Raw genomic sequence first — 25,946 nt, 5'->3', positions numbered from 1 at the left:
CTCATACATAAACAACATAAAAGAGCTCATAAAAAAATGTACTACGGACGCAACACTAACACCAAAATACAACTACATTGAGAGAATTAAGTCCCCAAGTTTATACACAAATGTCTCAAACATGACAAAAATGCCGCTATAGCAAGCTAAAGCTCATATAAAAATAAATTAGAGCACAAAATATAGAAGGCAAAATTATTTGGAAGGCAAAATCTGTCATTTTATTGTAGTTACTGTAGTTACTGTGCAGCTTTAAGGCACGTGATAGTGTATTTCAACATGAAAACGATGTTAAGTGAACCTATTGTTTTCCGTAAATAGCATTTAATATAGGTTAAATTAATTTACGGTTTAAGCAGTCTTGTTCTCCTTCTACTGACAGAGTATTTATTAGAAATAAGAGCTAAGAAAATTAAAATGTTTATAAATTTGAACAGAAAACCTCCGGATTTATTACAACTTATGTAACTGTAAAATGTTGATTACAATGCAATAAGCTGTGCGTTGTCTGCACTAGTCCTCAAATTCCTAATCGCTCGTTCTGTAGGTATGTAACGAGGAGGAGTAAGTTCGGTAAGTGCTGCCCCATTAGAGTTTGCGACAGTATATATGGAAATGAATGAATGCACGATAAAATCACATAAGAGCAGAATTTATACGTATATTGCCACGAAACGTTTTAGAGGCATCGTCTTCGAATGGCTCCTAGCAGAGTTCCTTGGGTGACTGTGCATCTTATTTTCCAGTTTTTCTCCTTAAACTTTTATTATATATCCTCCGACGTGGTGGGGGCGGTGTTGATGGGATGAATTTCTCAACGCAAACCGTATCCGTGTCTGCAAGGAAAAGAATACACTACAGTGTATGTGGTGCATTTGATCAGTCTGCATGGCGATGCTGATATGTCAACACAAACCGGAAAATGGCCCTAAATCGCGAGTTCGCCGCTTACTGGAGTGGCAAATTCATAGAATATCAATTTTTCCGCTCCTACCTGGGATGACATATTTTTCTCGCCTTCTATTTAAATCATGATAACTGGCACATACATATATTAAGGACTTTTCGGCGTCAGTTTAGACTCAGTTTAGTGTCTTTAATATTAATTGAAACGTAGGAAATGTGAAGAAAACTTTCAAGAGTTTTCCTCAAATTTTACTGGAGAGATAAAATTTTATGGGGTAGATTCAGAGCAGCACAATCTGCGATCCGTCACCGTCAACCGCAACCGATACCGGGTTCTTCCAGTGCGTACCGCAGATTGGTCCCGACGCGGCAGATCTCTATGCATATTCCTAGCATGTGGCGCCATCTAGAGCCATCAAGATGACTTAGACATGCTCATTGGAATGCTCGGTGCCGGATAGCGCTATGATAAAAACTCCCTATTATTGTATTGCGGTATTTGCGCAGTGTCATATCTAGCAGGAGAACTATCTAACTGAATGAAAGCTCATCACTGTTTGTGCAAGGCAAGATAAAAAAAAAAATAGCCTTTCCGATGGCAGAATGCGCGCCATAAGTAATATATTTTAACTTCATTTACCAGATTATAGCACTGTTAAAATACTTACCCCCATCAAGAAACCTTTTGTGAATATAATGAGAAAAATAGCATATTTGATAGGAAGAAGGAAGGAACAAAAAATTTATAAAGAGAAAATATTTAGGCGCCAGAAGAAATCCGCGTATTTCACATGCAAATGTCTTCAAATGAAGACGCCACAGCCAGAACAAGCCATCTTCTGAAACGATGGCTGCGTCCACGAAAGCTCGCCCTCACTTGTTATTTGTATTGGGTTCAGATTTAAAATTAGAAACGAGTAGAATGATATAAGACGAACAAGATGACATTTGCCGCCACTCGTGTGATATTCACAGGGTTTTTAATTATTTCTTATTTATTTTCTATAATTCCATTGTGTAAACGTACCATGTGCACAGTACTGAAATTTTTAAAATTGACGAATTTGCAGACCTGACTTTCACAACATATAATTTATGCGTGCATTGCGTAGTTTTAGAGCGTGTAACGTCGTAGACCAAGCGACCCCGCATGAAGTGCTTGGATGACAATCTTGCTACGTCATCAGAGGAAGGAGTAATATAATCATTGTTAGTACCTAAACAGCTAGTTTCTACTTCTCCCTCCCTCAGGAATGCTCTGGTTAAATCTTGTTGCGGTGGGTCTGCTTTCTGGTGGACTTTTGTAGTGCGATGTACTCCATGCAAAATTTCCTTAATAGATACGAAATCTTCTACGAACTGCAATAACCGATTTCAGTTCCTCCTAATTCGGCGTTTATGGTGCTTTATAGCTCGGATCATTTATTATTTGCCTGCTATGTACGTGGCAGGCGATACGCGTTTTTTTTTTCTAAAAGAACATTCAGAATTGACAGGACTTAAAGTTGAGGAGCTTACTAATCACTTTATTCCGACTTGAACCATATCATATAACCCGTATGCGCCATTGTATAACTCGCACATAAGACGACTTTCAAACAGAAAAAAAAAGGCCTTTAGCGTATGGCTAAATCGTCTCATAACCAGACCCGCTGGGAATTGTATCGTAAAGCAAACGATGAATATATTTCCGCTGTAAAGAGAGCTCAAAATATTTTGCTGCGAACACACTACTTACTACATTACTGCAGAATCCCCCCCCAAAACTGGAATATTATTAACCCCGAAGAAACTGCGCGTATTACATTAACATACTTAGATGTAGAACCAGTACCTGATAATAAATGCGCGAGTGCTCTAAATGGTGTGTTTTCAAATTGATTTTCAACTTCTTCCGTCGTTGAGGTTGCTATCTTTCGCGGTTACAAATATTTGCCAATGTATCTCGTGGTGGTCCACTCTGACGGTGTTGCTAAAATTATTGACAATCTTAAAGTATTTTCAGCGGCCGGCATCGATAACATTAATGCAAAGTTTTTGTAATGCACCAAAATGTATTCATCAAATATTTTAGTTATAATGTTCCAGCAGTCATTGGAAAGTTGCGAATTACTGTCAGACTTGAAGATAGGGAAGGTGTTCCCAGTGCACAAATCTGGTTCCAAGCATTCTCCTCATAACTATAGGCCTATATCGACCACCAGTGTACCTAGTAAAATATTAGAACACATCCTCTTCTCTCAAATTATCACATTTCTAGAATCTAACTCACTTTTTTCCCAGGTTCAAAAAGGCTTTCGCAAGACATACTCATGCGAAACGCAGCTTCATTCGTTCACCCACAAGTTACATGTCATCCTCGACCACCGCTCCATTGCTGATTGTATATTTTTAGATTTTGCTAAAGCATTTCATAAAGTACGTCACCATCTACTACTCCTAAAATTACACATCATAGGACTCTATACTAATGTTCCAAAATGGCTCGAGTGCTTTCTAACCTCTCGCCAACAGTTCGCCTCCACAAACGATGTTAACTCTCTCCTGCATCCAGTTATCTCCGGTGTTCCTCATGGTACTGTACTTGGGCCTCTACTTTTCCTAATCTATATTAATGACCTGCCCAACTGTGCTTCCTCCTCCATCCAACTATTTGCTGATGATTGCGTTCCTTTCCGCAAAAGAACATCTGATCTTGACACACGCGCTTTACAGACCGACATCGACAGTATTAACCTGTGGTGCAGTAAACGGCATATGACATTAAACGGAAAAAAATGTAAATTCAGGCGCGTGTCCCGTTCACCCACTAACATATCTTCTTACCATCTGAGCGGTAACCAGTTAGAACCTGTCCTTTCATAAAAGTACCTCGACATTCACATCACTTCCACCCTTTCTTGCCAAAAGCACATAGCGTACATCGTCAACAAAGCTAATCGCATGCTCACGTATCTCAAGCGTAACTTCCATTCAGCCTCTACTAACACGAAGCTAGTGCTTTACAGAACCCAAAATCGGTCGCAAGTAGAATATGCATCGGCTATATGAGACCCAGGCATTGAAGTTCTTAGAAATCAGATAGAATCAATTCAGAACAAATCAGCACGTTTCATTTTATCGAACGTTCATCGCACCACCAGCGTGACCGCCATGAAATCAAATCTAGGTTTACAACTTCTAGCAACGTACCGCAGACTTGAGCGACTGTACCTCTTTACCAAAATATTTTATCACGAAATACTACATGATGAATTGCTCGTACCACCCACATACATATCTTCACTCCGTGATCATGCACACAAAGTCGGCCTAATTTCATGTAACACCAAAATATTTTCTGACTCATTTATACCTCGTACATCTGCGCACTGGAACCATCCCCCTTCGTCAGTGGCAACAATTGAACGGTTACCATTGTTCCAGTCGTCAGTGTCCAATGTTGCGCAATGATGCTTAGTACAAAAGTGCTTTATGTATACTCTGTAATGTGCTGAGGTTTTTGGAGTAGTTATGATAATGATCTGCTTATATGTTTGTTTGTTTTTCACAATATTTCATTACATGCTGTGCGTTTTATATGTCCCAAATGTGATTGTTGTAATCCCCACTCCCCTCTGTAATGTTTTACCCTGAGGGTGCCAATAAAATAAAAATAAAACATGTAACAATAGCTCAAGATAAATAAACAGACGTACATAAGCCAGTATCAAACACCAAGTCAGCAAGCTGCTGTACTTTGTTGTAGATTTTAGTTTGAATGGACTATATGCAAGGGTAATGGTGGCAGAGTAGCTTCTTGAATGGACTATATGCAGGGGTAATGGTGGCAGAAAAGCGTCTACTAACATACTTTACAAACGAAAACCATATCAGCTACGCGTTTCGTTAAGAAACATTGTCATTAAACGTTCCACATGGCAGTATTTGGCACAAAATTTTTAGAGAAGCATTTTTAATCTTCTAAGACAGTTTAACCTTTTCTGAATTTGGTTTCCAGCTGCGTAAATGGGTTTATCGCCCAAGAAAATCTCGGCGCGTGCACGCCGCTAAACATAGACGGGGAAAATTGATTAAATTTACTCTGAAATGACAGTCTGATGGAGTCAGACTTCAAAATAGTACAAAGGATATCGATGAGGAGGCGTGTATGAATGCAAGGGGTGCTTCTATTTAGTTTCTGAGAGTTATTTTCAGATACAAAGCATTGAGGATGGTCACAATACTGGCGACCAGCCATACTTTCAAATCTTCGAGTGCTGTGTATGTTCGGAACTCACCCTAAGAGTCAGATTTTTTTTAAAATCAACATCATCATCAGCCTGACTATACCCACAGCAGGGCGAAGGCCTCTCCCATATTTCTCCACTTAAACCGGTTCTGTGCTAGCTGCATCCACTTGAACCCTGCCAGCTTTTAGCCTCATCCGCCCAGCTAACTTTCTGCCGCCCCCTGCTACGCTTTCCTTCCCTTGGAATCCAGTTTGTTACCCTAAGCGACCATCGGTTATCCTCTCTTCGCACTACATGTCTTGCCCATGCCCACTTCGTCTTCTTAATTTCCACTAGAATGTCAGTAACTTGAGTTATTTCTCTGACCCACTCTGCACGCTTCCTATCTCCTAATGTTACCCCTACCATTTTTCTTTCCATAGCCCTCTGAGTTGTCCTCAACTGAAGTAGAACTCTCTCGGTTAGCCTCCACGTTTCAGCCCCATGGCTGAGTACAGGTAAGATGCAATTTATTTATTTATTCAAATACCTCACGGGCTCCGATTGGAGTATTATGTGAGGGGGGGGGGGGGGTTACATAACATGGGGTGCGAAACAGAAGCATGTAGGGCACTGTTGTATACTTTCCTCTTGAGCGATACCGGTAAACTGCTAGTTATAATCTGTGAGTGCTTGCCAAATGCGCTCCATCCCAAACTTATTCTTCGTGTCATTTCCTTTTCATGGTCTGGATCTGCGGTTACTACCTGTCCTAAGTAGACACATTCGCCTACTACTTCCAGTACTTCGCTACCTAATGTAAACTGCTGTTCCTTACCGAGGCTGTTGAACATTACCTTAGTCTTCTGCATATTGATTTTCAAACCTACCTTTCTACTTTTCCTGTCTAGGTCATCAATCATTATTTGTAGTTCATCCCCCGAGTTGCTTAGCAAGGCAATGTCATCAGCAAATCGCAGATTACTGAAGTATTCTCCATCTACCCTTATCCCTAACTGCTCCCATTCCAAAATAATCGACAGCATATGCGTGATTCTCTTTTTCCTGGATGTTTTCGCGGTCTTCAAGATGTTATCCTTCAATAACTTTCTCAGGGTTTCTCCTGCTAAAAATCGACAGCAGAAAGAGCGGTATGTGGGTTTCAGAATTAATGCCTTACTTACTGCCGCATCGATTTGTACACTCGCTGCAGGTGGAGAAGCTGTCACCAACCCAACATTGACCGTCTTCCAGGCGCCTGCAGTGATTGTTTGCTTTATCGTAGTACCAAAAGAGCGGTCCAGGTGTGCACGTGGTTCTTGACTCGCCATAACATTCTCTTGCGACAAAAGCTGTAGCAAAAAAAAAAAAATAAATGACAGTGGTTCACCAGTAACTGCTCTTCTCTACAGTCATTAAACTCAAGAAGGCGCAATAGCGGCCGATATGGTTAAAAAGTTCGAAAAAAATATTTAGTTGAACAACACATCTAACGTCCTTACCTGCACCCATCTAATATGTATTAGGTCGGCCTTATCTGCTTTGACAGTGGCCTACCCTGGTGAAAACTCTCGTATCGCACCAAACCGATTTTAACCGGTCCTGTATTATCCCGTATATAATTCGTTCTCGGTGTGACCAGCCCCATATGAAGCTTGAACAAGTTTATACCATAGAGAAAGAGATTGGTAAAGAGCGGTCACTCGGCGAAAACTGGCTCCAGGAAATGACGCGCAAATTTTTGCGCTGCCGCCGATTGATGGATGGCGGCACCAACATGCGCATGCGCGGACGCGCGCGCGACGGCACTCGCTGCAGCGGTAGCCCGCCGGAGCACTAGCAGACGACAAGAAGTTGTCGAAGGGAGTGGTTGGTGGTTGTGTGCTCGTGCCTCGCCGCGCTTGTGCGGCCCAGACCTCTCGTGGGCCGCTGCGCGGAACGACAGCGGTTGGAAACGACGGCAAGGTGAGCAACGTTTTTTGCTTAACTGCGCTGTATTTCAAGCAGTTTACGCTGACCATGCCAGCCGGTGCCATTAAGTTTCGCAGCTCGTGAACAGGCGCGCCGGCTGTTCAGGCGCAGTTCGTTACGTCGTAATTCTAGCGGTTCCCAGCCACGGCGAGGTGTAATATGTTGTGTTCCCGGGAAGCAGCTTCATTTCTAACAGTTTAGTTCGTCACGCTTGACAAAGTGGCATGTGAAGGCACCAAGGCACGCCGTTGCGCCAAAATGGCGTGTTCGCCGGCCGGTGCGGCCATGCTGACGCAGTTCGCTGAACGGCTAGTTTTGCTATGTGTCGCGTTTAGCAGAGCAACGGTAAAGTGAGAAACCTTTCATTCTTGACTTTCTTGTCAAACTACGCAGTATTTCAGGCAGTTAAGCTCAGTACGGCGGTCTGCGCTTCACAAAGTCGCACGTGAAGGGCAGCCAACAGGCATGACAAGGCGCTCGCCAATATGGCTCGCCGGCCGCGATGACGTGACATGGCGTGAGGTTTTGCGTGGTGTCGCGTTTAACAGGGCAACCGCAAGGTGAAAAATGTTTCATTCTTGTAAAACTGTGAGGCATTTCGGGCAGTTTAGCTCAGCGCGGTGGTCTGCGCTTCACAAAGTCGTGTATGAAAGGCAAGCCAACATGGCGTGCTCGCCGGCCGCGGTGAGGCCAGGCCACGGTTTTGCGAACGGTTAGTTTTGCGTGGTGTCGCGTTACATTTAACGGGACAACGTTAAAGTAAAAAAATGTTTTATTATGCGGCAAGCTTCATTGCTTAAGCTGTTCAGTGCTCTTGAGGAATATTGTTAGTTTAGTGGCTGTTATTTCACGCTCTGTAGAAATGCATTTTCAGATAGGTTCGGTTAGCCTGCATTATCTTACCTCTACGTTGCAAGAGTAGCTTTTGTGTCGATTTTACGAATGACAGCTTTTCTGTTCTGAACCATAACTGCTGCTCACCAAGTTTTCAGTACCCACCCACATGCACAGATGTGTGCGCGGTGCAGTGACCTTACAGTTCATTGCAACCTTCTGCGTCATGTTCATTCCTTTTCCAACAGCACTGCATGGACCCACGGGACTGCAGCCGAAGCACGGCAGATGCGACGAGTGAATTGTGTGGCCTTCCCTCAAGCGTCAGTACTCCTCTCTGCCCTGGACATACAAGTTACCCTTGCTAAGGTAGCCGCGACTGGGACTGTGTAGTTTATGTATAATGCCTGTTTTGTTACATATCATTTGCAATAATTCGGAAATCAGTTATGCTATTTTTTGTCTCTACCTAAGAGCTGTTTCTCACCTTGTGTATTTTTATTTTTCTGTATTGCGCAAATCGCCTAATGTGTGTCAAGTATTGTCAATTCATCCGTCTATATCTGTTGCATCTCTTGTGTTTTATATGCAGCAAAATATTTCACGAAGCACTTGAAGTCTTTTCTGCAATACTGTTTTGCAAAGGCTGTGGCGCAGCTGCGTTGATTGCCAGTTTAGAGAACTGGGAATCTATTTTTCCCTTTATGCATGCTGATAATAGAAACACTAGCAGACCATTTAAAACCAAAATAATGCGCCAAAGGGCAGGGAAGGGCGCAGCGCATGGCTAGCATTCAAATCGCGCGCCTTTCATCAAGACCGGAAATAGTTGCCGCCGGCCGCTTGGTACACTACAGTCAAATGGGCCCTATGGGAGTGTCCGCTCTTTACCAATCTCTTTCTCTATGTTTATACCGGACAGGCCATTTCCTGTCTGAATTTCAATCCGAACAGATCGGTGGATATTGTGCGCATGCCTTAAGCTTCGCATTTAAGTGTGTAAGGCGACTGCTGCAACGCCTGCCGTCAGCGCCTCCCCTTTCAATTTACTACCTCGTAAAACCACTTTCATAGCCACAAAATTACTACTATCGTACTCTTCGCCTTTATTTCATCACATGTTAACTAAAACGTACACACCATATAGTCGCATGCTACAACCGTGGCCGCCGCGAACGAGTCCGGCGGTGCGCCGTTGCGCCGGTCGTCCCATTTAGCACGCGGCCAAGCTGATAAGTGTCATTTTGCTAACTCCGTAGCACGCTCCGAGTTGGCGACCTTAGCCCAATGTTCCAGCGGCACTCGCGTGGCCGGCACAGCCTGCATTTTCTGTCGTGTCGCCTGCTTTGTTGGCACGTTTTCACACAGTTGGGTAGTAAAAACGCAGTCAATTTCTTTGGACTGCTTCCCCAAGCTAAAAAGGCGTTGAGGACCGTTGTCAAAGACATAGGATTGCTTTTGTTGGAAGCTAACTGTGGCTTTTACCGCGAACCATTTCGTCTAGGGTACATGCTGTCGGGCCGATTTTTTTTTTTTTTTTTGCTGTAACAAAACTGGCTATGCTGTATGAGAGCACTTAGTTATACTATTTTGTGCATCTCAAGCGTTTTTTAAAGCACGGGGCAGCTACTTATATAGCGAAGCTCGTACATATAATTACGATATATAAAGCGCTCGTGCATTCTTTATAGGCCAATATGCTAGTCACAAGTTCTGGCCTGTGCTTTCGTGGTTGAAGCGAGAATACTGACCTGGCGTTTGTGTGACTAAGTTGTACGTGTTGCCGGTAAGTGCCATTGTTTCCGCGTAGCTAATGTGATTTTGCTATTACATTATTTGCGATGTGACGAAACCTGCATCGGGTTTGTGTCATATACTTCAAACGGCAAGCCTATCTCGTTCTTTTTTTTTTCCGATAAATGTTTCGCTGTGTCCCTTTCTGCCTCTCGAATAGAAAAATGTAACTTGGAATAAGTTTCCATGAATTTCCTTCAAATTATGAGCGTCGTCAAGCATGGCTAAAGGCCATATCAAGAAAAAATTTTGTGCCTAATGAGGAGTCTGCTAGCAGTGTCTACTGCAGTCTTCACTTTTTAGATTTGGATTATAATATGGCGTCTACAGAGGTGCGCCGCCTGAAACGGGATGCTATTTTAAGCAACACGCAGACGCAACAACCACAAAAAGACATAATTTAGGGCGATTCTTGTAAAATCCCGCGCCAAACTAAGATACTGAATCCATATTTTCAAGCGGCCGTGATGAAGCTGCAGATTCAGCCTGTTATCGCGAAGAAAGTACAAGCCATTCATAAGCTTCTGCCTGCTCATTAACACTATAGGGGATGAGGATAGCCCTATTCATACATTCTTGGAAGGAGATGAAATAAGTACGGAAGGTGCAGGATATGAGAAGAAGCAGCTTAGCTATTGCGCACCGCAGACTGCCCATACCTTTTTTCATACAAGCAGCCGGATGCAGGGAGTATAATCCGAATGGGAGTGCAATTGTTCAGGAAGACAGATGCTATCAGGCGTCTGCTGGGAGAGAACAGTCGCCTAAAAAAAGAAGCTCAGAGGTCTAAAAAACCACGCTCTCCCCTCGAGGCTGAGAAAATGACTAAACAAGGTCGGCCAGCCCAGTTCTGCTTAGAGGACTGCAAAGCGAAATAGATCGCCAGTACGTCAAGGCAACGGACTGTGTGGTCTCCAGACGTTTTACGGGAATGTGTAGTTTAGTACTACTTATCCCCCAAGACATACCGTAACATACGTATCAAAGGCCTGTTGACGCTATCAGAAAACACGCTATTTCTCTATGTTGGCATTTCCAATATTGAAAGCGAGATCACGCCAATGATGAAGAAACGCCGAAACCAAGAATTTTGGCAGCTAAAAGAGCAAGCGGGGCTTTCCTCACCTATTTTAGATGTGAATGAAATGGTTATAAGCTCCAAATATACCAATGATCGTAAAATGAACTGCTTTCTGGTCAGCAACTGTAAGAGAAGACGCCTGGACAGTATAAAATGTGAACAAAACTGTTCTTGCCAACAAGGTGCTGTTTTTCGTTACAACAGGCCTGTCCACGTCATAAAAACTTTCTTTGGCTTTTTCTTCAGTAACGATTAAGTGGCAAGCTTCTGTATCAGCGCGCAAAAAATGTTATAGGTGAAGTTGAAAACTGTGGCCTCTATGTCATGCGGATCAAAAAGTAAAGAAAATGCGAAAAACTGATGCCAAAGATTCTGACTCCAGTTCTTTATACATAAAGTCTCATATATCCTCAATTTTGTTTTCGGTCTTCGGTGCATTTAACCCACTTTTTGCTTCTTGCAGACATGAAAATGACTCAAATTCCCTACAGTTTCTTCCATATATAACGTCAAAGAAAATGCGTATGAATTGCAAGCTGTAGTGCAAAGCCCTGTGCGTCGTTGTTGGGACAGTGCACTGATAGGCATTCGAAAGCTGCAAAAAATATTTATAACCAGCATTTGAGTACAAATCATATATATACTATTTCTAAGCGGAAAAACTGACAAAGCTTCTTGATCGTAATGTGTAAAGAGTAATTTAAGCTTCTAAACTAATTTGTACAATAACTGTACAAGGAAAACAGACCAATCTGCTCAATTAAAAAGATTTGGTTTGGTTTGGTTTGTGGGGTTTAACGTCCCAAAGCAACTCAGGCTATGAGAGACGCCGTAGTGGAGGACTCCGGAAATTTCGACCACCTGGGGTTCTTTAACGTGCGCTGACATCGCACAGCACACGGACGCCTTGCTTTTCGCCTCCATCGAAAAGCTGCCGCCGAGGCCGGGATTCGATCCCGCGTCCTTGGGAACAGTAGTCGAGCGTCGTAACCACTGCGCCACCCCGACGGGGTCAATTAAAAAGAGTTGGTGTTTTTAAAACATGCACGACTGCCCTTGTTGCAAAATGAAAGCTTTCATGGCTACCTACCTCACCACTGTCGTAATCCGTCTTCATAATTTAAGAATCAGTCGCCGAATTGTACCTTTCTGTTGTTCGCTGGCGCTTCTGTACGGTAATATTGTAGTGCGAGTTTAACACAGGAAATGATAGCAGCGTTTTCGTCATCTGCGCCTGTCCGCCTAAGCGAAAGCAAGCCATGTGTTCCACGCGCCGCGGTGCGGCGAAAGGAGCAGTGAGACCGCTTTCTCCGATTAAGCTCTCTCCATGCAAATTGGATGGCCGGAGAACCGCCGCGCTGCATCACGGAGGCCATGGCTACAACAATATGCTAAAGAGCACTTATGATATTTATAAAGCCTCGTGGGGCCTAACATTACGTACCTGAACCGCAATCGGAGGGCTGCAGTTGAATTCTCATGGCACATTCCAATCTGGAAATCGCCGAGTTGCCAGTTGGACACTCGTTTCGATCTATACTACCGCCACGAATGCAATACAAGTGGCCTGCTAATCCCGACATGCCAGAAGCATATGGTTGTGAGTTCTCAGTCATTGTGTCGAGCGTGCCACCGTCGTTGCACCCATCCTCCAATCCTCCTTCTCCGCTTACCACCATACATGTCCACCTCATTTTCCACCGCTTCCCTCCAGACTCTCCAGGTGCCAGAGCAGTAACTTTTGCAATGTCTGCTGTCGGGTATACACCCGGTTCCCCTTACCCCGCCTTAAGCGCCACCTTTAAGTGTAGGACGCGACAGCTTAAAGGTGGCCCTGAAGATCCCAACGTTCATATGGACCGGGCTGTGCGAGCCGGCTGTGTTCAGGATGACCATAACAGGCTGCGGGACGTCAAACTCAATCCTGTGCCTGGATTTGCCAGCTTAGTAGGGTGGTCTCTGGGCCAGCCTATAGCTGCTCACCGTTTACGCCGACGCGACAGAAACTCCGGTCAAGCCAGAAACCGACGCCTAAAATTGGGCTCAATAATGTTGGCATGGGCAGGCCCCCTAGTTCCAAACTCAGCACCAGCTGCAATTTCCCTCGCATAACAAACAAGCAACACATCATTTCAAAGAAAATGAAGGGAATTGCAGCGTTTTCACGCGACCCTCTACTTTATCGTATCGGGCGGTGCTCGTATCGGTGAGATTACAAAAGCTGCTGGTCGAAGAAGTGTTGTTCGGCGGCAAACATTTTGCACTCTTAAAAAATGGGAGTCGGACGTCGGGAATTACAGCAATTTAACTCCTTTATGCCACTTTGTCACTCTTATTAAAAGGAGTCATACAAGGAATCAGTGGCTGCAACTCCGTTCGCTGCAGTACTCCAACCCCCCATGTGACCCGTACGCTGTCACGGTCAAAGACGGCACAAAGGACTTGATACGATCGCTAAAACATAATTGGCAAGCAAAGCCTTTCGAAGGCGTTTATAAAAACTCAAAGGAAAAAACACACTTCATATGTGTCATATTTCTAACAAAACAACGTATTTAACTGATTCTTATAGGCTCACGTTTTCCTTGAAAATTCACTCATCCAACTTTCATTACGCCTGTTACGGTTTATTACAAAACTAAAATAACGTAATAACGGCCGCTCGTTAATATTGGGCTGCCTTTAAATCAGGTAATAATGCTAATCACTGTGCGTTCCCGCATATCCGTTGTTGTAGGATTAGCAGCATGAACGAAGGTTTTAAGTAATTGCAACCGAAGCAAAAATTGCACGCAAGAAAAGTAGAGTAATCAATTATTTTCTTCTTTCTCGCGTGATCCACGTGAATGGTGGTATTCTGATATTGCTTCGCGAATAATTACAAAAAAAAAGAAAAGAACAAAAACGTGATGATTGCTAATGCAACGTGCACTAATAATGCACAGCACATGGGCATTTTGCATTTAGACTTGCTGATTATATGGCCGCTGCGGCCGTGGTCGAACCCGGGGTCTTGAAATCAGTAGCAAAATGCCGAATCCAGCGTGTGAGGTGCAGACTAGAAAAAATGTAGTGCGTTTAAAACTTATTTTAGTGATGCATGTTCATTTGGTAAATGGTGAGCACATGTGCGAGGCACTTACTGCCATGAGCATGATTAACAATAGCGTTCAAAATATGCTCTGCGGAAAAATGAAAAAAAAATGTAATCTGCTGCTGTGATTTACGCACAGAAAGATAACTGCTTATGCATGAGCGGGACTTCATATTGAGGCGTGGTCTAGGCAACTACGACATTCCGCAAGCCCTGAGCCCGTAACACAGCTGCTGTTAGATAATTTTGGTTTCGCTGATTCTGAATATTACAGTCCCCCTCCCTGACTACAACGCTCCTTATAATTGTGGTGGAGTCGTGCCTAACTGAAACACGCCAATTGAGCAGTGTGGCCATGAGTGTTCCTTGTGCATAATTTTGAGCGTTATACCTGCGCAGCGCGTAATTAATTCAAGTAGGTACGACTTGAGCGTACGTTGTTCTGTAACTTTTAAAAGTTATTATACAAAAATGTATGTTGCCACATTGGCTCACAGTCAAAAACCACCAAATATATCTGCGAACAAGGAATTTTCTGTAGTTTGTTTGAGTGGGTGGGATTTGTGTAACGAATGTAACGCTGAATGTTCAGAAAAATGTTTGCTTCACATTAGTACGTAACTTCAGAGAAAAGGCGGGCCTTTCCCCCTGGTAGTGCTTCATGCACTGGTATCATTGCTTCTGTTGGCATGCTTGAGCACAGTCACAAGTGAATTGTGATTTAAGTTTGGGGGACCGGTAGAAAATCGGATTTGGTTGCTTGGACTGTTTTTGATGCTTCCAGTTAATGAAATGATCCTGTTTTGCTGGCATGTTTCAGGTCTGTAAACTGGGTGTTGTAAGTGCTGCCGCAAGTAATGCATTAGACCAGACAACTCTACAGAAAATTTGCTTCAATACGCATTGCCACAAACAACTTTACATATGGCTGTAAAGTGAGGTGCAAAGGAATGGTGGCATGCCTCAAGCTCAGAAGCTCCTTGCCTGGTTCGTCTTCGATGACATGACATCGCAACTCAAGTAGTGAGTCTGCGCTGTCCTGGTGATATATTAAACTTCAAGGCAATCTCAGAAATCCCAGGTTGCCTGTTAGCTTTTGGTGTTCCTTGTAAGTGCTGTACCTTATTTTGCTGTCATGTTTCACATATTTGAGGTCTATGAACGGTGGTCTAATGTGCTGTCTCAGGCAAAGAATTAGACAAGAATGTACATGAAATTAGGTTGCCTTCATGCTGCCACAAATATAGTTACACATGGCTGAGAAACATGACAGTTGCCTGGCTTTTCTTTGACGTGACATTACATCTCAAGTAAGTAGTGAATCTATACTCACCTCAATATATATTTAGCATCTCTCGAGCTACCCCCCCCCCCTCTCTTTTCAAACGAGATAGTTGGTTCAGAAGAATCGACTGTTGGCCTAGTTGGTTCATGAGAAGAGTAGATACGTTGCACAAAATGGACAAAACAAAGAAACATATAGAGAAGCGCCTTGGCCATGTGTTTCTGTGTTTCGTCCTGTACATTTTGCGCCATGTTGGGAGATAGTTGGGTATCATTTCATTTCAAGTTCATTTCCTCCACTTCAAGTACATTAGCTGAAATTGGCTTTTGGACAGAAACAAATGGGAATGAATTGCTTGAACCTGACAATTGTGCAGTGTTTTGCTACACACAAATTGTTAGTATATCCTGTGATAAAATTCAAATGACTACTGAGCACTTCATTTTTAAGATTTTACAGACTTTCGTCATTGAATCAAATGTCAGAATCAGAGTCATTATTTAGACGAACACAAATTAATCAGAGATTAAAAATAAAACCATTGCGAATTCCAAACATTGCAGCAAGCAGGGCGGATTAATGAAAGCAAAGTCCAGGCCTTATGCATGCAGTTGTAAGCATATTGAATATTACCCATGTCACATACACCATACAACTGTCCTAAATTCAACCACCACTTATGTCATATGTGGTGTTATATGTTTTTACATTAGTGATTTATATTTTAGCGATACGTAAGATACAACGTCTACACTGTTGCCAACAAATGTTTAATTTTACTGTAAGATGTTTTGCATCCAAAATGGGAGAGCGCTAGTGTGTTGGTATTTGGGCATGCTTCCTGGTATTTCTCCGTAAGAAACAGGATTAGAAATTTTAGAAAGAAAGCCCCCTGCTATACAGGAATAGATGCACAAAAGGAAAAGGCTAAATAGGGAGGCTGATATTAGACAGCGTGAAAACTCGGTATACCGAGGCGTAATCTTAACGTGCAAAACGTTTCGGTGATTCAACAGCTTCTTTCACTTCAATACTCGATAACTAAAAGTTCGTGTCTGATTTTCAACCTGCTTTTTTAGATAACGTGTTCAGTGCATCTCACTTGTCCCATGAAGCATCGGCTACCACGCACAGACTCGCATCCTGCAGCTCTTGTTGCATTATTGAAGACTATTCCCAGGTACATGAAAATATTTTGATTTGTATACAACTGAAGTAGTGGCCTGAATATGCAGATTTTCATTCAAGTACTGCTTATTTGTTATGCATTTCTAACACTGGAGAGAACATAAAACGTATATAATATGTTGTGCCATTATGTCTTTGTTTTCAGGCGGAGGTTGCAAGCACATTTGAAATGGTTCCCATTTTTTACTAACATTCTGAACTTCGCAAAAATGAACTCAAGAAAGCAGCCCTTCGTATAGAATTAATTAAGGACCATAGAGATAAAAACTAGAACACCATGGACAGGAGAGCACCAGCAAACAAAAAGCCGTCAAAACTGAGAAAGTTTTGAATGATTTTTCTGAACTGTATCCCACTTCGAATGTTTGCAAAGAGATGAGCCTTCAAAGCTCTATAAATTTTCTGTTCAAGGAAAATAAACAGTATGCTGCTTGATTATTTTTATACTTTAGAGCTCATGTTGTGTTATTCAGTTTAAGTAGCCGTAGTAATCTACTGTGCACTGCCAATAATGTTTAAAAATTCAGCAAACATGTGGACTGCTGCTTCCTCGTGCTTTTTATATTTGTATTGGTTGCACCTTGGAGATATATTCAATTGTAACACTGTTTGACAAAGTTGTCATCTTTTGAGAACCCAGTCTTTGCAGAAGAATGCGTATGCTCATGTTGCGTGACAGAGACACTCATGCCACTCTGATAAAGCCCAAAAAGAGGGCCCAGTGTGAGTGGACAGTATGACCATTCCTTCGATGGACGTCCTAGAGGATTAGCAGGGCGCCCTAAATAGGAATCACCTCAAATTATTGTGGAAGTCGTCCGGCGCACAACAAAGGCTTATGACTGACAAATGAGAGTCATTTCGCTATAACAATGGGCGTCCTGCTGAACCCGTGAAAAGTTGCCAACTGACCACCCTGAAGGAGGCAACGCGACCATATTCTAAACGGCCAATGTGATTCACAGGGGAGAGACTTTCTGATCTACAAAGGAAGTCAAGTTGAGCTCCAGAAGGGTTGCTATCTTGCCAACCTGAAGGAGGCAATGCGGCAATTTTCTGCGTAGTCGCATTGACGCTCTTCCTGCCAGTGGATGGTCGTTATGGCTTTTGCTCGAAGGGAGTCACTGAATACACATTGAAAGAAGTCGCATATGTGGCAAATATTTACCTCCCCAAATGGCGCTCCCTGGTATCCTTTTTTTTTCTTAAAGTGTGGTTTTGTGGAGAGCACAAATGTCATAGCTCTGTAACAAGCGATATATGACCGCTTACTTTGGGCGTCGTAAGTTTGGTGTGGTCTGCGGTGATAATTTCGAGGTATGCGTAAATACGGCGCTTATGAGATGTGCATGAGTATAATATATGCCCCACAGTCTGTATTGAACACCTAACCGTGCCCGAGACAACGTGTTTCTGTTTGCAGGCGATCGCCTCAGTTCGTTTTTTCCGGGGATAGCCAAATGACTTTGTACTGAAAATTTTCGTTGGCACGAGGGGAAGTGGCAGGTGTACAACGCTGGACTCCGCTGTGATGTGGATAAACATTCGATGTGTGAAGGTTCTAGGTTCCCCTTAATCTGTTACAATTCTGACCGAGATTTTAGTATTTTGCCGGCTGTTCCCCCGTCCAATATTTCCCCGAGATACATGCACACAGACATACACAGGGAGAATATTACAAGCTTCACGATGCACTTTTAGAATACGATCAAGAACTCATTATAATCTAGAAATAGATTGCACCCTAAAAAGCACTAAACAAATTTGAACTAATACAAAATGCAAAAACGAGGGGAAACATTTTAAATTGTTTTGTTACGTTTGCACATTTGCTTACAGAAATGAAGCTTATTTGCATGAATTCTCCTCATGAGCACAATACCATTGCCCTAATGTCAAGTATTCTCGAAGTCAGTGGAGGGGTTGATACGGTAACATCAAAGGAAAATGGTAGCCGCCTTTTGGAGTACCATCTAAGAATTCGAAATTTGAGCCATATACAAAAGTGTCTTTGCTCATCTGATAAGTTTTTCCATCTCTTGCTTTCTCGTAACATCACCTTCACTTTGCAACAGGATCCTTTGATATAATTTTGAAGCTCTCCTCCTTTTATTCCCAGCGATTAGCAGGATGTTACTTTCTAATATTGTTTCGAACAATCCCTCCCACCATAAATACTAAGCTGACAATGCAGTGAATGATTAATGAAGTAACAACAACCGCCTCACGCCGTTTCTTTCGAAGAAAACTATTGGCTTTAATATATCTGTGCAGTTCGGTGAAGGCCTGTGGGAGGCCTTAAAATTACAAGAAACGTTTTTCAATACTTTCTTTTGTGACTTCAGGGCAACTCTTCTGCAGGGTGCGGTAGCGTGCACATAATTAAACCAGGAAGCCTCTGCCGAAGGCGCTAGGTGCACAATGTGGTTGGCAATATGAAGCATGCAGTCCTTCATCGCAGAAAAGCCTAGTTGTTCACAATAGACAACTTTGAGCCTAGTGGAAGTTCAGTAGTTTCAAAAATAAATCCTATGATGAGGTTGGCCGAACGCGATGGCTAGAGCACTGGACTCTCCATCAAGACTATCGTTCTGTGCACTGATACATCGAACTCATAAATCACTCGTGTTATTCACTCCTGCCTGCAAAGCGAGGTATTTTATTTAAGACATAAAATATATGAACAGTTAAGAGTCTTGTAGCGCTTCTTACGTTGTCTGCCGGGTGAAGAGCCAACACCTTCACTCTGTGATCCCTTTATGTCTTCATTGTGCGGGTTGCAAAAAACCCATGCATCTGCAACAAAATTGATGTATGTCGAAAAAACGTTACCGTCTGTTTCTTTTTGTAATAACAGGAAAAAGAAGATTTACTAATAAAGGCACAGGGTTGAAGAACACATCGATTATCATCTGCTTACGGCCGAAAGAGAAAGATGACTGACTGAAGGAAAATATTTTGCACTGCAATTTGCGCCACAGATTCTGGAGATGAATAACAGACACAGTCGTTGTCGTGTCTCCTCAAATACATTTGGCAGGACCCGCTGATCTTGGCAGGAATGCGACAGCGAACCGCCAGCATTCCGTTCCGCAGCCACGAAAATCTATCTGAGCGTACCTCAGAGGCGTGCTGAAGCTGTCTTCTTCTGCGGCTGTACCAGGATGGCATACTACAGGGCTTTGAAGCATTGAAGCCATGAGCGAAGGAAAATGGCGAGAAGCGGATACTACTGGTGCGAATCATACGCGGTGAGGACCGCAACGGTCGGGAGGGGATGCAGAGGTGCAGTTGGCGATGACGTTTTAGTCAAGGTGGGCAGGTTTAGGATGGTCAACATTTATCATGACCTGCCGGCTGTTAGTGCACAGTAAAAAGTGCTTAGAAGCACGCCGGAGCACCTAAACGGACCATCGTATGGTGGCCGTAAGGGTGGGCATATGGCGTCATGGCGAAGAAAGATGTGAGTGCACCGCTTAAGGGCGAGGGGACGTTGATAAGAAATGGCTACTGGCACTGATGTGTTGGAACGGCAGAGTTCATAGCACTACGTAGACGGTAGACGTAACCTGTGATGTCAGCAGGCGTGGGTTTCGAGGGCTCGAAATCCTCTCGAGGGACACGGAGCGTATTGCCAAACGTTACCTCTGCTGCAGTGGTAGAAGAGGCACTGCAGACTGCGGTGCGGATATGAAGCAGGACGAAGAGTAAGAGCTCAATTCATAATGAAAGGAAAGCGGACGCGTGAAACTTTAAACTGCCATTGCAAGATGCCTACGGCGTGCGCGAGAATTGTAGCGGCGGTGGTACCAGAAAAAAGTCCTGGAGGGCCGAGAACGTTTTCGAGAAGTAGGGTTTGTTACGGCGGGGTGCAGACGAGGAACGCGGCCGGCGAGTGCGCAGGGCTGCAACCTCAGCTGTAAGCCGCGCTACCTGCCGGGTTAGCTCCTTATTAGCATTGGTGAGGCAGGTATAGCAATCGTCAGCTGGTGCGCTAGGTAACAGAGGGGCAAGAGGGCGATGAATTGTTTCCATGGAAGGAAAACCAACGTCCATGATTTTATACTCAAGCGTAGTCAGGGGTTACAGTGTGAGACGAAGACACGCTCAAGAATTGTGCACCTGCATTGGCAGGCGCTGCAGGAAGAGTTCCCACAGGAGTGCGCTGCCGTGTGAAGTGGCAAAGTCTCCAGCCAGGGCGGGGATGCGACACCACAGCACGGTAGGCTTGCGATCTCCGAGCTCTTTTCAGCTAAGGAGCTGCTGAAGACGAAGCGGCTTTAGCTCAAGAGTTCGCTGAATGAGCGTCGCCCGAAAATGATTAACACAAACAACGCAAACTATTTAAAGGTGCTGTTGGCCAGAGGCCTTCGACGGTGAATCTTGTGGAGGATGCAATGACGACCCGGAGACACATTCATTAACACAAACAGTGGGCGAAGTTAATCCCCATCCAAAAGGCAAGTGTAATGGAAGTATTCAGCGAGTCAAGATAGAGCACCTTCGTGTTTAGATGGGCAAGTGCATTTCCCTTTCTCTCTAGCCCCGCAGCCACTGACAAAGAAACCGTATCTTGGGTTTGCAGCAGCGAGCACTAGCGAGCAGACATGAATTCCGAAGCGCCGGCCAACTTCCAGAGCCCCCCATGCCATGCACACGTTCTGAGGAGAACCATCAACGCCAAAGGAGGCGAAGGGGAGGGAAAAAAGGCAAAAGGCGAAGCCCGCGGGAAGAGCCACCCGGACCGAGAACTCACAAAGCCCTACTCTCCATCACAAAGATTAGACGGAGGGCGACTGCACCTGTTACGCGCAGTCTGGCGAGGGAGAGAACAGGTTCGACGGGGTCAGCATGTAAAACCACAAAGAACAAATTGCGCCTCGCGAAGTAAAGGATAGAAATCTACAGGGAAAAGGGTCGACCGGGAAGTGATTGTGAAGATGGCTTTTGAGTGATTAATCACTCAGTGGCAAAACTTCGTGCGCAGAGTGCGCCCCCCCCCCCCTCTTGTTCCGAGCTGTGAACGCGCTGGCTAAACATATCGAGTACGTGGGTCGCGAGCTCATATACTTACTTTACTATTGTTATTACTATGCTCTAACCTGCCTTTTTGCCCTACCACTGCTCTCTATTATTTCCTATTATTATTCACTCCATGTTTCATTCATTCCGCCAGCAGCGGATCCCACGCTTTCGGACAATTATTTTCCTTCCTGCTTTTTTTATTTTAATTTATGTAACCTCTTGCTTCTACTACTTTGCAATAAACTCAATTACTTATTTTACCAAAGCCACTCTAGACACTGTTAAATGTGCAGCAGTGTGCTATGGCCGCTTGGTTCATGGTGGAATAAAATGACTACTCAGAGAAAACTGATCCAAAACACTTAAATAAGTAATAATGCACTCAGATGAGGGCTTTTTTGTTAAACTAGGATGTCACACATCCAACTAACACTCACCGTCAATCCGTTCAATTTCGGACAGATACAAGAAACCATAGATTTCTTTTTTTTTTGATGCAAGATATCTGGCAGGTCGGCAGAATCTTATTACTATGTTGCCCGTCCACGCGTCACTAATCTACATCCTAATAGGGTGGCGCGCTATACGAAATATTGATTCCAAATGTATTACAGCTGCTTGCAAGAAACTACCAAAACGAACAAAAAGTACAACTATTACAGCAATTAAATGCTCCTGATGCATTTATTCAATAATTACCACGTTTACTAACCAGAACATAGTACTGATGCAAAAGCCTGTGCCAGTGCCAATCGAAAACGCCCGTAAGAACACAATTATTTAGGCAGAACCCAAATATTTACCACATCATCATCGGCAAGGAAAGACGAAATACCTCGTCAAAGAACGCAGGATTATGCTTTGGTACATGGCGGGATATATGGATTTTTATCGCGAGCACGGGGTGATTCCCACTGCCATTCTCGTGACTTATAGGTGTGTCCATGAATGGCTGCAATAAAACACCTTGTGCAATTTGGGCAAAATAGAGCGCTAACTGCAGACGCTTTCAACCCACTGTGTGTTGATATGTATTACATGAGCAGCACGATGTTGCTAAGTCAATTCATACATTCGTGATAAGCAATAAAGATTCATATGGACCACTGGGCGCGTCAGCTTGCAGCCCATTTTATATTTCATGAAATCCGGGGAAATATGCTTGTATATGCAAAAATTGTCATTCCAAGCGCACTAACCCACACTACGCAAAAACAGACCTTAATTCTAGCACGTTTTTTAAACATCATTCATTAGATATCGCAGTAACGACGACTGATGCGCTGTGCTCGGGAACCCAAATGTCCATATATCAAATTGGCATTTGAATACTAGTTGCTAAGCAAATGTGTCGAAGGCAAAAGCGAAACTCGGCTTTTGACCCCATGCTATCAATGCGTTAAAATACAATTCGACACAGATGTGTTTTTCCATAAAATTCATTATATGTCTCCTAGCACGCTCGCAATAAAATATAGAAATACAAATCAGTGATTTCATTTATATGAATAACCTCTTGCTGCTACTACTTTCCAGCGAAAATCGCTGAGATAGCCATCTTTGTCAGAACAGCTCCTAGCATTCGGGTTATATATATATATATATATATATATATATATATATATATATATATATATATATATATATATATATATATATACCGCCGTGTGCGGTGGCCTGCGAGTCATGGCGAAATAATAAGGTTATCAGAGATCACAATATCTTAAAAATAACTAAAATGCTTTTTTATTAGTAAATTCATTGAATTGCTTCTAGTACACCTGCATAATATATACAAATATTGATCCCTCTTCTGATTGACTAATAAAACTTAAATAATATTTCTAAATAAAATATAGGGAGGCCTCTGCGTGGCACAAACAATATCGGGATCGAGAAACAACGTGGCCAATTGTCGGCGGTTTTTTAGAACGGCTTGGCAGATATTGAAATAGAAAAGAAAAATTGGGCCAGTATAGATATTTTTTTAAACAGAATGGCCCATAAGGGAGTACACAGTACAAAATGGTCCGATGTAGCCAACTCTTGAGGTGGCATGTCCAATACTGGGTGAACAGAACGAAATGGGCCCAATGTAGCCAGTTTTAAAGACGGTTGTGCCAATATCAGGAAAGCATGAGGTAAACCAATCCAATATCGCCATCATTTCAGAACGGTAGTACCAACATAGAGGGGAACATGTGAAACTTGAACCGTCTTTTAATGTGTTGTGAACTGGCTTAACCGATGTTGGGAATACAGGGGCAAAGTTGGGCTTCGGCAGGTTCATACTTTTCAATACGTTATCAATATTGGACCACTGCCTTGTGCTGCCTGGGTCCGCAGCTACGAAAACCAATCTCTGCGTGCTTCGGATGCGTGTTGAGGCTGTCGTCTTGTTCTGCGGCGGCACTGGAGATGGCATGCTACGACGTAAATAAACCTACTCTAGGAATGCATGCGAGATAAAGTCCTGATCACATACACACGCAAATAACAGCACAAACAACGCTGCCCTGAAATAAAACAAAACATTTGACTCTCTTTTGCTGCTTGTAAGCACACAAGACGGCAGCCGTCACGCAGCTTGTATGGCAAAATTCCTGATCTGTTGGTATCTCCGTACAGGTATTTGCACTTATTTCTTTCACTGTCCAGTTGTTCATCGGTTTGCATGTGAAGCAGGACTGCTAAGCAACAAGGACGCTATAGAAATGGCACAGACATACTTGAAAAATGTATCCACGTAATGAGCAAACCAGAGGCATTAAAAGGATCTCAAAGCAGGAAAAATGCAACAACTGCCAGCGTTACCATGCAGCGTTCATGAGAATACAAGGAAGGAAGACTGCTAACTGATGCTCCAACGCAGCACTAGGCAAAACGGTTTCATGGAAAAAGACACCCAGCGAGTTAAGTATAATGAAAAACGATTTTAAGCAGTTTATTTTCGGTCATCTAGAAGAATATTGCTTATTTACAGAAGACAAATTCCAAGGGTACGCTTAAGTATGCTTACGTGCAGTTAAGCGAATGCATTTCTCTGACTGCTGACGATTAATTTGCTGCATCTTAGTTCTTTGTGCCTTTGTCGTTTCTGACACATTTTTCTATTATAACCAAAATCGGATGACTGTCATACTCGCGCCTAAATTTTGTACGGTTGATGTTCTCCTAAATGTTAGATGACGACCAGCCAGTTCTCAAACAAATGCCCTCGCAATCTCATTTTCCCGCTGATTTCAACTATCTCGCACTCATGGACCCGTTCCTTTCTCAATGAGGAGAACGTCGTCAGTGTAGCTTAGTTGGCGCTTATAGCTTGTGGAGGTCCAAGGGTCATGCGCTTCCAATTCCTATGCTTCATGGAATGTTCTACGTTCGAGGAAACCCCGCAAGGCAAGCCGGAAAGCAAGAGGCAAGGAAAGAGCGAAGCCGGAAATTGTTTCCTTTGTTCCCCCAAAGGGTTACAACAATACATAAAACTCTCCGCCCGCCCGCTTTGATGGTGCTTTGCGTTTTGAAATAATGTCACCAAATATGTAATAATCAGAGAGTGAAGCAGGAGAATTTATTAAAACCAGGAAAACATGTAAACTGCCTTGATATTGGCGCAAACACTTGTTGCTCAACAATCAGGTCTCCACATTTTGTTGTGAACAGGAAAATCGCAATCTGTTTCGGAATGTTTATGAATTTTCTTCAGGCATTTCCTTCCTTCCAACTAAGGGAGGTCCATTTCTACATGTTCGTTAGGTGTAGATGCCACAAGATAGAACAAAGTTACATTTGTTTCACAACCAACTATTCAGTGGGACGTAATTCGAAGGTACCCAATAGCATGATTGGTCATGGGTACAAGCAAGTCAGGACAGAAAGCTAGGCTAGTTAGGATCGACAAGACAATAACAAAACGAAGAATAGAGATAAGCGAGGTAGTACTTCTGTGGTTCGTAATCAAAACCCTATTTTCTACTTATCATACATCGTAGTGCCAAATGATCAATGAAAGCTCTTTCAAATTCTGCCTACAGTCAGTGTAACATGACCTCTCATACACTGTTTGTAGTGGGCCGCTATACACTACAGTTTAAGTAATGAAAGAACACAATGTGGCATTTTTCACGCGCACTTATAAACACGTTTTTGCATTAACTTGGTACAATAAAATGTTAAAAGAGGAAAGGCGTGTTATGCATAAAAAGAAAAAGACTTACGTCTCCTGAACGCCACAATTACAGCTCCCATAAGGAAAGTTGAAGTACTCAGCTTCATATCGCTGTGTACCTTTTACCGAGAAAAACGAAGCTGGGGATTTGAATGCAACAGCGCTTTTTAGCACTCTCTCAGCCTGTACTAATGTTCAGATCCCTGCTTTTATTGCAGATTTATTCGCGTCTTCACGCTGGGTGTGTGACTTAACAGCAATATACTAAGAAAAGAGAACTAACCAATGTAGTTTGTCTGGATTTTCGCATCGCGACATTTTTTTGCGGAATGCAAATTTGACTTTTTCTTGAAATCTATATGTAGTTTGCGCCATACGGCATGTCGTTC

The 25,946-nt window shown here is 43.2% G+C and overlaps 1 protein-coding gene across 1 annotated transcript; it reads right to left on the bottom strand.

The window, feature by feature from the left end:
- Nucleotides 1–641: 641 nt before the first annotated feature.
- LOC146176356 (uncharacterized) lies at nucleotides 642–25,760 on the bottom strand. Its single transcript, XM_084582702.1, has 4 exons — nucleotides 25,607–25,760; nucleotides 19,077–19,160; nucleotides 6,302–6,469; nucleotides 642–836 (listed from the first exon to the last, which is right to left on the bottom strand). Exons 1-4 carry the CDS (start codon nucleotides 25,662–25,664, stop codon nucleotides 736–738), a joined length of 411 nt encoding a protein of 136 aa, XP_084438828.1. The 5' UTR covers nucleotides 25,665–25,760; the 3' UTR covers nucleotides 642–735.
- Between the last annotated feature and the right edge of the window lie 186 nt (nucleotides 25,761–25,946).

This window comes from Amblyomma maculatum, chromosome 10, assembly GCF_055883805.1.
Source record: "Amblyomma maculatum isolate TAMU_Amacu chromosome 10, ASM5588380v1, whole genome shotgun sequence".
In the NCBI taxonomy this organism is placed as follows: Eukaryota; Metazoa; Arthropoda; class Arachnida; order Ixodida; family Ixodidae; genus Amblyomma; species Amblyomma maculatum.
Note: the sequence above shows the minus strand (reverse complement) of the source record. Positions and strands in the feature narration are given on the sequence as shown.

What these genes read in the sequence shown, in the direction of transcription:
- LOC146176356 (XM_084582702.1), bottom strand. Translation starts at nt 25,664, where the DNA reads ATGAAGCTGAGTACTTCAACTTTCCTTATGGGAGCTGTAATTGTGGCG. An exon ending in AATTGTGGCGTTCAGGAGAC is followed by an intron (nt 19,161 to 25,606) that starts GTAAGTCTTTTT and finishes ATTTTGTTGCAG; the next exon opens with ATGCATGGGTTTTTTGCAAC. An exon ending in GTGTACAAATCGATGCGGCA is followed by an intron (nt 837 to 6,301) that starts GTAAGTAAGGCA and finishes TTTTCCTTGCAG; the next exon opens with ACACGGATACGGTTTGCGTT.